Consider the following 17,623-nt stretch of genomic DNA (forward strand, 5'->3'; position numbering starts at 1 on the left):
GAGAGGAATCACAAGTGTCTCATCAGACAGACACTTCTTTAGGTTCGACACGTGGAAAACAGGATGAATGTTGCTGAGTTCTCGCGGTAGCAGGAGTTTGTATGCTACGGGACCAGTCCTAGCAAGGATCTCGAATGGTCCGATGTACCTTGGGTTTAGCTTTCCACGCTTTCCGAAGCGTATCATGCCTTTCCAGGGTGAGACCTTCAGAAGGACACGGTCACCAACCCGGAACTCCAAGGGTTCACGTCTCTTATCGGCGTAGCTCTTTTGTCTATCTCGAGAGGCTTTCAGTCATTCCCGGATTTGTACAATCCTCTCAGTTGTCTCTCGGATGATTTCAGGACCGGTGAGAGTACTGTCGGGGATTTGACCCCTGGCTAGCTGCGTGTTGCCCACCTCAACCCAGCGCAACGGGGATCTGCACTTACGGCCATAGAGGGCTTCAAACGGCGCAACATTGATGCTGGTATGGTAGCTGTTGTTGTAGGAAAATTCAACCAAAGGAAGATGAGTGTCCCATGACGCGCCGAAGTCAATGACGCAGGCTCTCAACATATCTTCCAAGGTCTGAATTGTTCTCTCACTCTGTCCATCAGTTTGCGGATGATAAGCCGTGCTTATATCCAATTTAGCTCCCAAAGCCTTTTGCAAGGACTGCCAGAACCTCGATGTGAACCTGCTGTCTCGATCGGAGATAATGGATGCAGGTACACCATGAAGGCGAACTATTTCTTGAAGGTAGGTCCGTGTGAGTCTCTCCATCTTGAAACTTTCTTTGATTGGTAGGAAGTGGGCGGACTTCGTCAACCGATCGACAATTACCCAGATAGCATCGTGCCCACTCGGAGATCTGGGTAACTTGGTGATAAAATCCATGGTTATCCTCTCCCACTTCCACTCAGGTATTTCCAGCTGTTGAAGTAGACCTGAGGGCTTTTGATATTCGACCTTCACCTTGGCGCACGTCAGACACTTACCCACAAAGGTAGCAATCTCTGCTTTCATGTTTGGCCACCAATAAAGTTGTTTGAGATCTAGATACATTTTATCCGAACCTGGGTGAATAGAGTATTTAGTCTTGTGAGCCTCATTCATGACAACCTCTCTGTAACCACCGAACTTTGGGGTCCAGATTCGGTTCATGAAATAGTAGACTCCGTCTCCCTTGATCTCTAGATTCTTTTTTCCATTCCTCTCAAGGCTTCACCTGGCATGCTCTCTGGTTTTAAGGCTTCCAGCTAAGCCTCTCTGATCTGCGCAGACAGGTGGGAATGGATGGTCATTGTTAGTGCCTTCACCTTACGCCCTGAATACTCCTTTCGACTGAGGGCGTCTGCTACCACATTGGCCTTGTTTGAATCGAAGGAATGAGTTTACAGCCTTAGAACTCGAGTTTATGGTCTCTGAAGATGGGTTTACGGTTTCTGAAATGAGTTTACAGTTTCTGAAATGAGTTTACGGTTTCAGCAGGTGGCTGAGTTTACGGCCGTAAACTCAAGGACTGGGTTTACGGTCTTTGAAGCTCGGACCGTAAACTCGGAAAACGAGGTTTTGAATGCAGATTTCGATGCGAGAAGTGATTCCAGACGCTCCAAAGTGCTCCAAAAGGCGTTCTTCGACGTTTCCCGGAGTCTAAAAGTGTTTTTGTGAGTTTACGATTGTAGAACTTAGAGAGAGAAGATGAGAGAATGTGGCCAGAAAATGTTCTAAAGAGAGTGGGGGTATCATATTTATAGGGTGAAAGTGGGGGCCACTCATCACTGACCGTAAATAGGGTTTACGGTTGTATACCAGTTTACGGTTGTAATCCCCTTTAGACCAAAAATGTTGATTTTCGATATTTTCAGGTTCATGCGCGATTTTTGGTTTCGACTCGTAAACAATTTATTTAAGCATAACTAGATTATTTTATTAAACCAAAATTTTGACGGAAAGTTAACGGATCTGAAATTTCATTAACGAAAATGCATAACAAAAAACGGAAAAAGTTTCGGGTTGTCACACATACCTTTCGCGTTTGATACGTTTGGTTTTATTGCGTCAAATACAACGAAACTTCTTAATAGATTACAACTCTCTAGATCTATGGATGTAGTTTAAAAAAAAAATAACTTTATCATCCAAAAAGGTTTAACAGCACTGTTTGTTGCCCGTTTTTCCTTCTAACTCATTGTATTGTGATCTTTAATTTGGAATTTAAGAGTAAAATAATATAAAATAATGGATGAAACAATATTTTTATATTAATATGAAAATCATTTTCTTTTAGTAGGTTTCAAGATAGTTTTCAATATAGTTGTTTCAACGTTTCATATCCAAACCGCTCCCAAACTGCATGATCAGCTTCAATCGGACCAGTTTCACTCAAACTGATTTTCTAATCCAAATCACTTTGATTCTTAGACTAGTTTCTACCGGTTTTGTTTTTGCACCTCAACCTAAGAGTCTGTCCTCCCATCAAGGGGATGAAGAATACATAAGATAATAAGGCCGGACAGAGCGTCGTAGGAAGGGGGTGCGGGAGGCATCCCCGCACACATCATCGGGTCTAAGAATTTGAAACGAAGAGATTATGTTAATTTTAGAAGCTCACTTATTTCTCTTGTAAAAGCCCATCGTTAGCCCGATTACTTTTAATGATGCGATCCACATCCGGAACCGTGGGCAATTGGGCTTTATAATCTCAAGCTGAACCGCTGAAAGAGCCTTTAAGACAATCCGACCGGTTCGGTTTTTTTTAGAATGAAATTTTGAGAGGGCGTTGCGTTTGATTCAGACTTCCATCAGAGTTCTACACGAAGCTAACAATGGCGACCAAAGTACTCATGGTGAGAGAATACTTCGTAGCTGTTTTTAGGGGTTTTCAACTTTCAACTTTCAACTTTCATTCACTTGTTCTATGTCTAATGATTAGGTCGCGGAGAAGCCAAGCATCGCACTTTCGATTGCTACAGCACTCTCCGGTGGTCGAGTAAGTCCCTGCGACTCCTTTTTCCTTTTTGTGCATTTTCTATTGTACTAGGTTTTTGTAATTTCGAAGTTGCCATCGTTCTGAGTAGTTATGATTTTTCTGATTGCTAAATTACCTTATAGAACATATATATTATAATTCGAATAGGATTCAGTCATATCATTGATTCATCCTCTTCTTTTTATCTTCTGTATTTCCTATCTTTATGTAATTGTACTTCATTGAAAACCTGTTGATTAGAATTGGAGTGAGAAGAATGAGAGGTAAAGTTGCTATGGTGATACAAATGGTGAAATGGAAGAATACAAAGTACGCATTCACTGATTTGCTGTCTATACACCATAACTATGATATAGCAAATGGATTTTACATGAGAATTCTTTTGGATATATCGAAATTCAAAACCATAAGAAACCTTTATTATTATTATTATTATTATTATTATTTTTTTCTTGTGTTGGATCTTCATGCTTATGTAGTAGTTAAGACTTTAGTTATACCCTCTATGCCATTCTATGCTTTTGAAAAGGGGATGGGAGGTATAAGTTCTTCTTCAAGCCTTTCACTCTTTTGGCAATTCTTATGAATCAGTAAACATAGCTATCTTCTGTAAATATCTTTCTGATTTTTTGACTATTATTTCTAAAAAAAGAGTTTTGGAATTAACTATTACTCATTTTATTTCTGAATCCTATACTGGTTTTGCAGATGTCATCAAGAAGGGGTAGTACTGAGGTTCATGAGTTTGATGGAATGTTTTTAGGATATCGGGTACAATACAAAGTGACATCAGTGATTGGTCATGTTTTCAGGTGTTCTTTTTACACCAAAACTTCATAGAGTATATCATCAAATACTAATCATGATAAACTAGAATCTACTTATAGTTCCATAAATCCTTAACGCATCTGAAAATTTCCACTTCTTTATGTGCAAATCTAGTGTAGATTTTCCACCAACTTATCAAGATTGGGCAGCTACAGATCCTCTCACTCTTTTTCAAGCTCCAGTTCTCAAGTCAGAATCCAACCCAAAAGTACTGCTTCTTTCATTCTTTGAACTACATTATAATCTATATCTGTTTTCTATTGATCATTTCATCACCTAATTCCACTTTCTTGCTAAATATTCTATTAAAACAGGCTCATATTCGTCAACATCTAAATCGAGAGGCTCGTGGTTGTGGAGATTTGGTACTTTGGTTAGACTGTGATCGTGAAGGAGAAAATATATGCTTTGAAGGTATTCTAAGTTGCTAACATTTTGCTCAATGCTTTTAAAGAATCCTTTTTGGGTACCTTTTTTTTTTAACATTTTGTTGCATTCAGTTATTGAGTGTGCTGGATTTCATCCGAATGATGGTAGAAGAATTCATCGTGCAAGATTTTCTTCTGTGACTGAAAAAGACATAACTCATGCTATGAAAAACCTTGTTCAACCTAATAAAGATGAGGCATTGGCTGTAGATGCTCGCCAAGAAATAGATTTGAAAGTTGGAGTTGCATTTACACGGTTTCAGACAACTTACTTTCAAGGAAAATATGGGAATCTTGATTCCAGAGTTATCTCGTAGGTTCCCCTGTTCTATTCCATCCTTTTAATGGGCGTTTTGTTTGTTGGGTTTAGTGGGAGTTGGAATACAATTCCATTCCATTGTAGCATTTGGTTCCGTATAAATTAAGGAATTGAAATCTGTTGGAATTCAAAGAATCTGTCAAGTGATGGATGGGTTTCAACATTCTATCTTAAAACCCTTGGAATGGAATTTAATTCCAAGCATTTCCTACTTGTTAAAAGTACTCAAATATCTTTTTATTTCTTAAAAGATTAATTTAAATATTTATAATTAGTTTTTCACCTAAATATATAGGTTACTCTCATAAAAGACCTTATATTTTGTGTTTTTTTTTCCGGATTAAACCTCAAATTTATTTTTTGCCTGAAAAAGACCTTATATTTTTTCATTTTTTCCGAGCTAGTCCTTTTAGTCATTTTTTTCCAAAAAAATTGTAAAATGTGAGGGTTTTTTCAAGAAAACCTAAAAAGGTTGAGTGTTTATTTTTGGAAGCATTTAGAAGGTTGGGGGTTTCTTCAGAAAAAAAAAAAAATACAAAGTTAAGGGCTTTTTCGGAAAAATTGAAAAATGCAAGGTCTTTTTCAGGCAAAAAATAAATTCTAGCTTTAATCCGGAAAAAACACAACATATAAGGTCTTTTATGAGATTAACCCCATGGTATATTGTATTAAAATTATTCAAAAACAATAGTATTTCCATCCTAATATGTATAATTTACTTTTTACCTAAAAATAGTTTACAAATACCTTATTGATAAGAAATTAATAAAAAGGGTATTTTAATACATTGTAAGTATTGATAAAGGGATATTCTATCATCTATCATTATATACATTCTAAATCCTTATGATAATAGATTTACAAACCAAATTGAAATATACAAAGGAATGGAATTGAAATCCTTTCCATTTCCTGCCAACCAAACGCCATTCCATTTGTCATAAAATTTTCAATTCCTGTGAACCAAACGCTTAGTCAAGCACCCATGTGATGGAACTTCTTTTGAAGTGAAAACTCTAAAAAATCCTTCTTCCTTAAAAGTAAAAAATCCTTAATATATATTTAATGTTTTTTTTTTTAAATCTTTTTTCTCAGATATGGCCCATGTCAAACTCCTACACTTGGATTTTGTGTGCAACGCTACCTTCAAATTAGTACTTTCAAGCCAGAAAAGTTTTGGGTTGTGTTTCCTTACATAATAAAGAATGGTTTTGAACTAAAGCTGGAATGGGATCGGAATAGGTTGTTTGATCATGATGTGAGATTCTCTTCCTCTTCCTCTTCCTCTTCATTGATTAAGGGTATATCTGTCGTTTTCCATCCACTGACTTTTATAACCACCAATCAACAGGTGGCAGAGATGTTTCAGAAGATAATATTGGAAGACGCTGTTGTAAAAGTCACCAACATTTCAGAAAAACAAGAAACCAAAAGTCGCCCTTCCGGCCTTAATACAGTCAACCTTTTGAAGGTCAGAAAACAACATAATCTTCAAATTATGTTATTCAAGTGTACTATGAATTTTTAATACATTTAAAGGTAGTGGATGATAATTATTTATATTTTTATTTACAAATTACAAACCAGGTTGCTTCAAGTGCATTAGGGTTGGGACCTCATGTAGCCATGCAATTGGCTGAGCGTTTGTATACCCAAGGTTTTATCAGGTAATCTTGTCATCTTTATAGATCTCTTTAATATTTTCACCAAAATCATTTAATAATATCATCAATATACTTTAACTTTTACCCTTTATAGCAACGTACTTACCAGTTATAGCAATTTTTAACCTTGACCTTTTTGCTTATGTGGCATCTAACTAATGGTGAATCGGTGATATGACAAATATAAATGCCAAATCAGCATCCATTCATTAGACAAATAGAAATAAATGCTAACAAGTAACGGTTGTATTGTATGATGATTTAGCATTTTTATTTGCCATATCACCATTAGCTGGATGCCACATAAGCAAAAAGGCTATGCTTTAATTAACATGACAAAGTAACAATTTTGCATACCAAAAGGAATGATAACAAATTAATAGAATAATATCTGCTTGTTAATGTCAGCTATCCAAGAACTGAAAGTACAGCATACCCTTCATCATATGACTTCAAAGGGACACTTGGCACAATAGTGAGTAATCCAGTATGGGGTAGTTATGTCCAAACACTACTCACCAATGGTTACCATAAGCCTAAATCAGGAACTGATGTAGGTGATCATCCCCCAATTACCCCTATGAAGTCAGCTAATGAAGATATGTTGGGTGGAGATGCTTGGAGACTTTATCAGTATGTCTGTCAGCATTTTCTTGGTACCCTCTCTCCTGATTGTAAATATGTAAGGTAAAAAAAAAAAAAGAATTTTTAGTAATTTCAAGATATTAGATTCAGTATTGATTGCAGTATATAAAATCTTTATTTTTTTTTTAAATGTTGATAGGAAGAAAATTGAGTTTTCTGTTGGTGGGGAGTTATTCAGTTGTGTTGGACAGCATGTGACAGTCAAAGGATTTACTGCCATAATGCCATGGTTGGCAGTTAGTGAGAAAAATTTACCTCAATTTACAGAAGGGGAGAAAATAGAGATTTTAAAAGTTGAGCTCTATGAGGTAATATATTCAATTCTTATTATTATTATTATTATTATTATTATTGTTATTATTATTATTATTATTATTATTTTTATAAATAGTAACTTCTTTTTTAATGGTTATGTTACTTTGGTAGTTTTTGGTATGATGGAATCAGGGAAGGAATGGAATGGTTCATTCCATTCCATAGGAATATAAAAAAAATTTGTTTGTTTTGTCTGCTTCCAGAAGGAATGTGATTATTTCTAATTTGTTAGTTTTCCTATTCATGTTTTTTTTCACATTTTGGAATGGAATGAAAAATTGCAACTTTCTTTTATGTTATTATTATTTTTTTCATTCAATTTCAGTTTTCTTTTCTTAATATAACAAATAAATAATGGGATAATGACATAAAAACCCTTAAGTTTGGCAGAAACATGCAAGTATCCGGTATTAATGAAACCTAAAATCCACAAAAGGGTAAATCCGCACATTTCTGCCAAACTTAAGGGCTTTTATGTCATTATCCCAAAAATAAATTACAAAATGACCAAACTTGGTGATTCTGTTAACAAACAAATTGACCACCTTTTTGGCCTTTCAACAAAATGACCAATTTCATAATGTGGTCAATTGCAAATTTGCTTTATGAATGGTGAATGATCCCACCACAAAAAACCTTAAAAGATAAAAAAAAATCATTTTGTGGAATAAAATAATCAAAAAATATTTTTTTTTGCCAGCCTTTTGTCGTTAAAAGTAATTTTGCATTTAACCAATGGTCATTTTGTTAAAAGGTCAAAAGGTGGTCAATCTTTTAAATGGATTACATGAGTTTTAATTATGTTAAATTTTATACTTTTGTAAATAAAAGTACAATAAAATTTATATATATTGTATTTACATACAACATAAAAAACTCCATTCCATATTTCCATTCCTACAAAGCCAACGAACGAAACATGATCATGGAATGTAATGACTCATTCCATTCCAGGGTAAAACGGCACCTCCGGATTACCTTTCCGAGAGCGAACTCATCTCTCTAATGGAAAAACACGGAATCGGAACAGACGCTTCCATTCCTGTCCACATCAACAACATAAGTGAACGCAACTATGTGAAAGTAGAATCCGGAAGAAAATTAGTTCCAACAACTTTAGGCATCAGTCTTATACGAGGCTATCAATGCATCGATCCAGATCTTTGTTTGCCAGATATCCGAAGCTTCATTGAACACCAAATCACTCTCGTTTCCAAAGGTCAAGCAAATCATTCCCTTGTTGTCCAACACGTTCTTCAACAGTTCAAACAGAAGTTCACTTACTTTATCAAACAGGTAATCAAATTCAATCATTTCTATTATAGCATCATTCATACTTTCATTAATTTGTATTACTAATTATAAAAGCTATGGATTGTAGATTGAGAATATGGACGCGTTGTTTGAAGCACAATTTTCTCCACTTTCTGACACGGGACGTGCGCTTAGTAAATGTGGGAAATGCTTGCGATATATGAAGTACATCTCTATGCTTCCATCAAGGTTATATTGTAATACATGTGAAGAAGTCTATTATGTTCCTCAAAAGGGCACAATCAAGGTATCTATCTATTCTATTATATGGAAACTTTGTTATATAAAAAATGGCTTAGTATCATAAAAGACCTCAACTTTATTTTGTCTTAGAAAAGACCCTGCATTTTTCCATTTATTCTAGTTTGGCCCTTTTAACAGGTTTACAACTAATCTTCTGGTTTTAGACACATTTTTTTTTTCTGGAAACACCCCCACATTTGACAATTTTTTCGGGATTAATATCATAAAAGACCTTATATATTGTGGTTTTTCGGGATTAAACCTTAAAACTTTTTTTTGCCTGAAAAAGACCTTGTATTTTTTCATTTTTCCTGATTTAGCCGTCAGTCATTTTTTTTTCCAAAAAAATTGTAAAATGTGAGGGTTTTTACAAGAAAAACTAAAAAAGTTGATGGTTTTTTTCAGGAAATGAAAAAATACAAGGTCTTCAGGCAATTTTTTTTTGAGGTTTATCCAGAAAAAACACAAAATATAAGGTTTTTATGAGATTAACCCTTTTCAATTTGGCCCTTTTAGCAGTTTTTTTTATGAAAAAAATTGAGGGGTTTTTATGAAAATCAAAATAAAAGTTAGGGTTTTTTCAGAACAAATTAAAAGGTTGAGGGTTCTTTTTTTCTGAAAAAAATGAAAAACTGCAAGGTCTTTTTTAGAAAAAAATGAAATTGATGTTTAATCTGGAAAAAACCAAATATATAAGGTTTTTTTTTTAGTGATATTAACCCTTTTTTGGGGAAAAGAAAGTTGAGGGATTTTTTTTTCAAAAAGAAAAAAGATAACTCTCAGGGATTTTTCGAAAAAAAAATCCAGGTTATTTTGGAAAAAAATGTCTAAATCTGGAAGATTATAAGTAATCCTGCTAAAAGGGCCAAATCGGAATAAATGTAAAAACGCAAGGTCGGTCTTTTTTAAGACAAAAAATAAACTTGATGTTTAATCCGGAAAAAATACCCAAAATACAGCTGGTCTTTTATGATATTAAACTATCATTGATACTCTTGAAATAGGTTTTATAATTACTTTCATTTTTCATAATTTAACACAGCTCTACAAAGAACTGACATGTCCTCTAGACAACTTTGAGCTTTTATTATTTTCCATGGCGGGACCCGACGGAAAATCATTCCCATTATGCCCTTATTGTTACAACAACCCTCCATTCGAAGGCATAGACACATTATTCGGTGCCCCAAAAACCGCCACCTCACCAAAACTAGGAAAAGGAGTCGGCATGCCCTGTTTCCTCTGCCCGCACCCCACATGCCGCCACTCTTTGATATCACAAGGCGTGTGTGCCTGCCCGGAATGTGACGGGACCCTTGTCCTTGACCCGGTCAGCGCCCCCAAATGGCGGCTCTATTGCAACATGTGCAATTGCCTTGTTTTGCTTCCGGAAGGTGCTCATAGGATAAGTGTAACCAAGGAGAAATGTAAGGAGTGTGAGAGTGGTATTATTGAAGTCGATTTTAATAAGAAAACTACGCCTTTGAAGGATGGGGAAACGTTGCATGTTGGGTGTATACTTTGTGATGACTTGTTGCATTCGCTTGTGGAAATGAAGCATGGGAAGTCGTTTTTTAGAGGGAGAGGGAGGGGGAGGGGGAGGGGGAGAGGTAGGGGGAGGGGGAGAGGAGGGAGGAAACAAGACCCGAAAATGAGTTTTAGAGATTTTTGATGGCAATTTGGGTAATTTGTCTTTTTGCAAATAATAGGGTTACTTTGAACATTTTTTTTAAAAGCATGTATGAGATGTTGGACTTGGTAAACCATTCTAGGTTGTGAGAAAATATGATATCCAGTGGCTTGGTACAATTTGGTTAGAATTTGTTTTGTTTTGAAAAAAAACATCATTATTGCATATGATGAAAATACTATCAATAATTCAATATGACCATTATCAATATGATCATGTCAACTATCAAAACAATTATCTAAATAAAAGATACTAATATGTTATTTTTACGCACAATTTTTATTTTTAATACTAACTATGGATATATTATGTTAAATTCCGGTTTTAAACCAAATGGCACCGGATTTGATAAAAAAACACAAACAAAAAATGAAAAACTCATTTCATTTGTTAACATGATCATGCTAACCACAAAAACAAGGACCTCATAAAATACATTATGTTATTTTTTATGCATAACTTTAACTTGTAATGCTAACTATGTACGTGTATATTATGTTAAATTCCGGGTTTAAACCTAACGACGTTGGTTTTGAAAAAAAAATATTAATAATAATAAGAAATTCATTTCTACTTGAAATATTGAAAAACATATGGTATGAAGAGATTTCATCTCATCCCACATCGTTGGTGGAAGGGAAGATGAAAGTCAATTCTTTCTATAAAAGGACAACTCTAGACTAGAAGAAGACGTCTTGTTTAGTTTTTTTTGTTTTTTTTTGTGGTTTAAAGTTTAGATTTCTTTAATGTTGCTCAAATTATTTTTTTTTGGTTTGAGTTCGTTTGAGTTTGACGGGTTTCATGGGTTTGTCATATCTCAACACACGAACCCGTTTTCTAGGACTATGTTATTATATTTGATTGTATTTTGTTTTGGTGCCATTACTGCTAGATATTTCTGTCTCTGCCCCTGTTTCTATGAATATGCATAAAAGGACCAGAGTCAAAGATAAATTGCCTTTATAATTATGATGAAAGAGGTACACGAACGTTGATAGGAACGGAGTGTAAAAATTTCTTGAGATGTAATCGGGCTTTAATACTTATGATAGGAAGATAAAAGAAATGTTTGAAAATAAATATGCAGAAATTGTTGGTGTGAATTGTCAATTGACTTGATTACAAACATGTTTCATCATATGAAAAGTGTGAGATTCGTTCTTCATAAAAAAATATTGTGTTTTAGCTCATCTTCATTACAATGTATTTTTAAACTTGAAATTGTTACATCAAGGTGGAGGCAAACATGGAGCAAGTTGTATTGTTAGCCATTTTGGATGCCAAAACTATTTCTTTAAAAACTTTATTCATAGATCTCGGGCTCTTAAAATTACTACGCATGATCCGTTGCTTTATTAAGGAGCTCCACAACATCTTGTGCAAGGAAACCAAAAGTATTAAACACAATGATATAATTACTTGGTTATTTTCCATACCCATTTCTCACTTTTAATGAAGTAACTTTTGAAGCAATCTGCAACATAGTGAAACCCAACTCCTCAAGCCTACAAGAGGGGAAATCCCTCTTAGATCCACACATATGATTTCCCTCTCCCCATTCCAAAAACCAAAACGTCAGCCGGTCTAAGTGTTGACTTTTTTTCAACAGGCCAGTCAAGAAGTTCACAAGTGTCTCTTTCTTGACAGAGACTTCAACTTACCTAAGTATATCCCGAACAATATTGTGTCAATACTTGAATCTCATGAGCTCTCTCCAATGTACTATATTCTTCCCAAAAGAGCCTAAGTATGTCTTGCGATAAACTGAGTATATCTCATCATCCTAAAAATAATGTAATCGTAAGGTGGTACAATACTCCACTATAACATATGTTAGCCATACCATCTATAGGGACGATCAAAAGAAAATCCTGAGCATGTGGTGCTCATAGACACTAAAAAACTGCTCTATGTCTATCTGTCATGTCGAAGTGTACTTCCACGTCTTGGATAATTTTACTAAAAAAAGTCACGTGCCCATGCATGTGCGGATTTTAGGGGCGGTGTCCTTATTAGTGAAACCGCTAAAGTCATAGCTCAAATCATATCATGAAAACAAGCTAACACACAAACATAATGATAATCTACACCACATATGCTACTATCTCGTAAGATATGATATTGTAACACACAATATGGGGCTCTTGAGGCCATAAAAGCATAAGAGGAAGCCTATACTACCTGCCCGGCATTGTCCCATGCCACAAAACTTGATGGGTAAAAAAACATTTCCACTGGATGTATCCAAATAAATGATCTCTACAAACCACCATGTCCTCGATTAACAAGTGTAATCCTTTGTCAAAATAACAATGATGTCTCTTCCGTGTGTATGGGTTGACACATTGTCAACCCATAGCAAATTAGGTGGTTTGGTAAAAGGTCAAAAGCTTGTCAATCTTTTAAATGGAATCATCCATTTAGGTCAATTTTGTGATTATATTCTTACAACTTATATGAGGTTTACCAAGTTTATTCATGTTAATTTTTTTTATATATTTGTAAATAAAAGTGCATTAACTACCATTAAAATAATGTATAAAATAGAAGTAAAATTATATATTATATTTACATACAACATAAAAACTCCATTTCATTCCTATAAAGCCAACCAACCATTATCATGGAATGTAACAACTCACCCCATTCCCTTCCTTATTCCATTCCATATAAACAAACAAACTCCTTATTTTCTGTTCTACTTATAATGGTAAAACTGCACCTCCATATTACCTTTCCGAGAGCAAACTCATCTCTCTAACAAAAAAGCACATATTCGGAACAAACACTTCCATTCCTGTCCAAATTAACAACATAAGTGAACGCAACTATGTAAAAGTAGAATCCGAAAAAAATTAGTTCCAAGAACTTTATACATTAGTCATATAGTATGCTATCAATGCATCAATCCATACCTTTGTTTGCCACATATGCGAAGCTTCATTGAACATCAAATCACTCTCGTTTCTAAAGTTCAAGCAAATCATTCCCTTGTTGTCCAACACGTTCTTCAACAGTTCAAACAAAAGTTCAATTACTTCATCAAACAGATAACCAATCAATCGTATTATAGCAACACACTTTTATTAATTTCTATTACTAATTATAATTTATAAAAGATATTTGATTTTTTTTTGTGTGTGTGTGGTTGTAGATTCAAAATATGGATGCATTTTTTGAAGCACAATTTTCTCCACTTTATGATATGGGATGTGCGCTTAGTAAATGTTGAAAATGCTTGCGATATATGAAGCACATCTCTATGCCTCCATCAAGATTATATTGTAATACATGTGAGGAAGTCTATTATGTTCCTCAAAAGGGCACAATTTAGGTATCTATTCTAAGGAAACTCTGTTATATAAAAAATGTTAATATCATAAAAGACTTCGTATATTGTGATTTTTTGAGATTAAACCCCAACTTTATTTTTTTGAAAAAGACCTTGTATTTTTCCATTTTTTATTCGGCTCTTTTAGCAACCTTTTTTTTTTCTCGAAAAAACATGTCAAATGTGAGGTTTTATGTGAAAAATAAAAATACAAAGTTGAGGGTTTTATTGGAAAAAATGAAAAAAATGCTTGATCTTTCTCAAGAAAAAACAAAGTAGAGGTTTAATCCGAAAAAAACCAAATATATAAGGTTTTTTTGAAAAAAGAAAAAATATGACGGATTTTTCAAAAAAAAAAATGTCGAGGGTTTTTTTCGGAGAAAATTGTGTAAAACCGGAAGATTATAAGTAGTCCGGCTAAAAGGATCAAATCAGAATAAATGGAAAAATGAAAAGTATTTTTTAAGAAAAAAATAAAATTGAGGTTTAGAAAAAAACCCAAAATATAGTCTCTTTTATGATATTAACCCTATAAAAAAAAAATAAAAGAACTATGCACAATACATTTATACTACCAAATTAGCTTTTCTAATTAATTTCATTTTTATAAAATCCAACAACTCTACAAAGAACTTGCATGTCCTCTAAGACAACTTCGAACTTTTATTATTTTCAATGGCGGGAACCGATGGAAAATCGATCCCATTATGCCCTTATTGTTACAACAACCCACTATTCGAAGGTATACACACATTATTCTGCGCCCCAAAAACGGCCACCTCACCAAGACTAGGATAAGGAGTCGGCATGCTCTGTTTCATCTGCCCGCACTCGACATGCCGCCACTCATTGATATCACACACGTCTGCCCGAAATGTGACGGGACCCTCGTCCTTGACCAGTCAGTGCCCCCAAATGGCGCTTGTATTGCAACATGTGCAATTGTCTTGTTTTGCTTCCGGAAGGTGCTCATAGGATAAATGTAACCAAGGAGAAATGTAAGGAGTGTGAGAGTGGTATCATTGAAGTGGATTTTAATAAGAAAACTACGCCTTTGAGGGATGGGAAACATTGCATGTTGGGTGTATACTTTGTGATAACTTGTTGCATTCACTTGTGGAAATGAAGCATGGGAAGTCGTTTTTTAGAGGAATAGGGGGGGGGGGGGGGGGGGTAGGGGAGGGGTAGAGGTGGGAGGAAACAAGACCCGAAAATGAGTTTCAGAGATTTTTTAGGGTAATTTGGGTATTTTGTATTTTTGCAGACAATAGTGTTACTTGAATAATTGATTTTGTTAGTTTTTTGTTTGGACTTGGAAAACCATTCTAGGTTGTCGGAAAGTATGATATTGAGTGGCTTGTTTTGTACATGTATATTCTTTTCGTTGCATATGATTCTTCAATTTGGTTAGAATTTGTTTTGTTTTGGAAAAAAGCATCATTATTGCATATGATGGAAAGGGAGCGGAGTTAAAGGCCGATTGCCCATTATCTAAAGAAGTATACCAACGGTTGATAAAGAGTTTTTGACCATAATAGTGTCATTTAAAAAAATATTTATCATTATAGTGCACTTTGAAAAATATTTACCATATTAGTTTTCTTTTCATTTTTCTTGACTTTTTAATTTTTCTTAATGTTTTATCTTTTATTTGTTTTATTTTAAATGTCCGGTTTTCCTCATTGTCTACCCTTTTACTTTAATTTTTTTAAAATAATAATTTGCGTTTCAGCTTTTTATTTATTTATTTATTTATTTATTATTTTTATCTTTTTTACTGTTTTTTAATAACAATTATTTTTATCTTTTTATTTCTGTTTTTTTATTATTTCAAATATCTGCAAAGTAGCCATAAATTTTTGAATGTGTAAAGATTACATAAAAACTTAAAAAAAAGCTCCAAACTCTTATAAAAAGAGCTTTTTTGTCATATGTTTTTGTTTTAAAAAAAATAAAATTTAGTACGGCTAAAGACACCTTACTTTATAAACTACATATTTTATTTTGATTTTTAAATTTTCCCATCATCCTTGAATTTTATACAAAATATTGTTTTAATTGAAAATAAAACGAAGTATATTAATGATCATTGTACGATGCCTTTAATATAATAGAAACAATTTAATATTTAGATTGCCTATTTGTTATATTATATTCTGTTTTGTTGCATTTTTAATATTTATATTGTCAATACATACATTGTCTTAATTTTAATTTGATGTTACATGTACTTTATTTCTTCGAACTTATCATTGAACCAATTTAATTGTAAAATAGTTTCGAATATATAAAATTATAAACAGCGTTTTTGTTTTTTTTTTTTAATATAATTTACTCATCAAATAAGAAGTTTTTGACGATTTAATATACCAAACTTTAAGATTTTATGTTTGACTACCAAAAAGATTGTATATCTAATATTTAAAATAAAAAACTGAAATAAAAAAGATAAAAAAAGTTGTTATTAAAAAAACAGTAAAAAAAGTAAAATAATAAAAAGAAACTATAAAAAGGTGAAATAAAAGAGAAAAAGAGAAAAATCGAATATTTAAAATTAAAAAAATTGAATAAAACTTTGAGAAAAAATGAAAAATAAAAGAGAATGAAAAAAAATACTAATATGTTAAATATTTTTTAAAGTACACTAAAATGGTAAATATTTTTTTTAAACACCCTAATATGGTCAAAAACTCCGTTGATAAAAGACCAATTTCCGATTATCATTGAGACTAAAGAAGTACACGAATGTTGATAAGAACAAAATTACAAATTTCATGAGATGTAATTGGGCTTTATTGTTTGTGATAGGAAGATAAAAGAAATGTTTGAAAATAAATAAGAAAAATTGTTTGTGTGATTGTCGATTGACTTTTTTTTGGAACGACGGTATCCTCTCTAGTAAATAAAGGTTTTTTTTGCTACTTGTCAATCTCTCGTGAGTTTTGACATTTGTCATTTTATGATATTAAAAAAAAATATTATCCATTTGTCAATTTCTGATTTGTTTCAATTTTTTAAATTAAGTCATATATTTATATATGTAAAGTATTAAATATAATATATATGAAATTAAATTGCAATGAATATGTTTATTTCTTTCTTATTTTAAAGTTTTACATTAAAAAATATTTACTGCTTATATTTTAATGTTTAATTTTTTTTTAAAATTAACCCGTATAATATATGAGTCTCACACCTAATTAAACATTAAAAAACTAGCAAAAACTAGAAAAAAAGTACATTAAGAATTATAAGAGACATACTTTTCACCCAATCACTTGTACTTAGGAAATCTAGAGCTAATCCATAAGAAAATATTGAGATTGAATAAAATCCAAAAACACACCCTTAAAAGGTTAAACTTTCACGGACAACTTAATGTGAAAAGACCAAATCGCCCAAAACATAGTAAGACCAACAACATCCATACATTTTAACCACTCTAAATGGAAGAAAAAACCAGAAAATCCAACTCCAACCATTTAGCTAGAAGATTCCACAAATCCATCGGCCTCCCACAAGAAAAGAAAAGATGATTGACAATTTCAACATTTGAGTCACAAATCGGACATATCACAAAGCCAGTGTCAATGCCATGTTTGTCTAAATTAACTCTCATAGGAACCTTATTCAGATGTAACCTCCAAAACAAAATATTGACTTTGGAAGACCCATTACCAAGCCGACGTTTACACAAAGATAAAAGACCAATACCTTTTTGAGAGAGCTTTCTAGAAGCAATAATAATCACTTTCCATGAAGAAGACATAAAATCAAGAGTGTTCGGCTTATCAATACCACCATTAACCCCATGGATATTTTTAATGACTTTAGCCCACAAGTTATAAGGATTCAATCTGAACCTCCATATC

General features: G+C 33.3%; 1 protein-coding gene across 2 annotated transcripts; it reads left to right on the forward strand.

Moving 5' to 3' along the window:
- The first annotated feature begins 2,716 nt into the window (after positions 1-2,716).
- Positions 2,717-10,550, forward strand: LOC145086701 (DNA topoisomerase, type IA, core). 2 transcript variants are annotated; one of them, XM_079024531.1, is made up of 14 exons: positions 2,717-2,831; positions 2,918-2,974; positions 3,683-3,786; positions 3,917-4,010; positions 4,117-4,216; positions 4,303-4,543; positions 5,645-5,807; positions 5,901-6,020; positions 6,137-6,216; positions 6,622-6,900; positions 6,998-7,166; positions 8,128-8,469; positions 8,555-8,734; positions 9,773-10,550. In XM_079024531.1, exons 1-14 carry the CDS (start codon positions 2,811-2,813, stop codon positions 10,400-10,402), a joined length of 2,580 nt encoding a protein of 859 aa, XP_078880657.1. In that variant the 5' UTR covers positions 2,717-2,810; the 3' UTR covers positions 10,403-10,550. The 2 variants fall into 2 exon arrangements, with proteins under 2 accessions (XP_078880657.1, XP_078880658.1); XM_079024532.1 differs by lacking the exons at positions 2,717-2,831; positions 2,918-2,974 and having other exon boundaries at positions 3,922-4,010.
- The last annotated feature ends 7,073 nt before the right edge of the window (positions 10,551-17,623 follow it).

The sequence above is a fragment of the Lactuca serriola genome, chromosome 2 (assembly GCF_051521515.1).
Source record: "Lactuca serriola cultivar US96UC23 chromosome 2, Lser_US96UC23_V15, whole genome shotgun sequence".
Classification (NCBI taxonomy): Eukaryota; Viridiplantae; Streptophyta; class Magnoliopsida; order Asterales; family Asteraceae; genus Lactuca; species Lactuca serriola.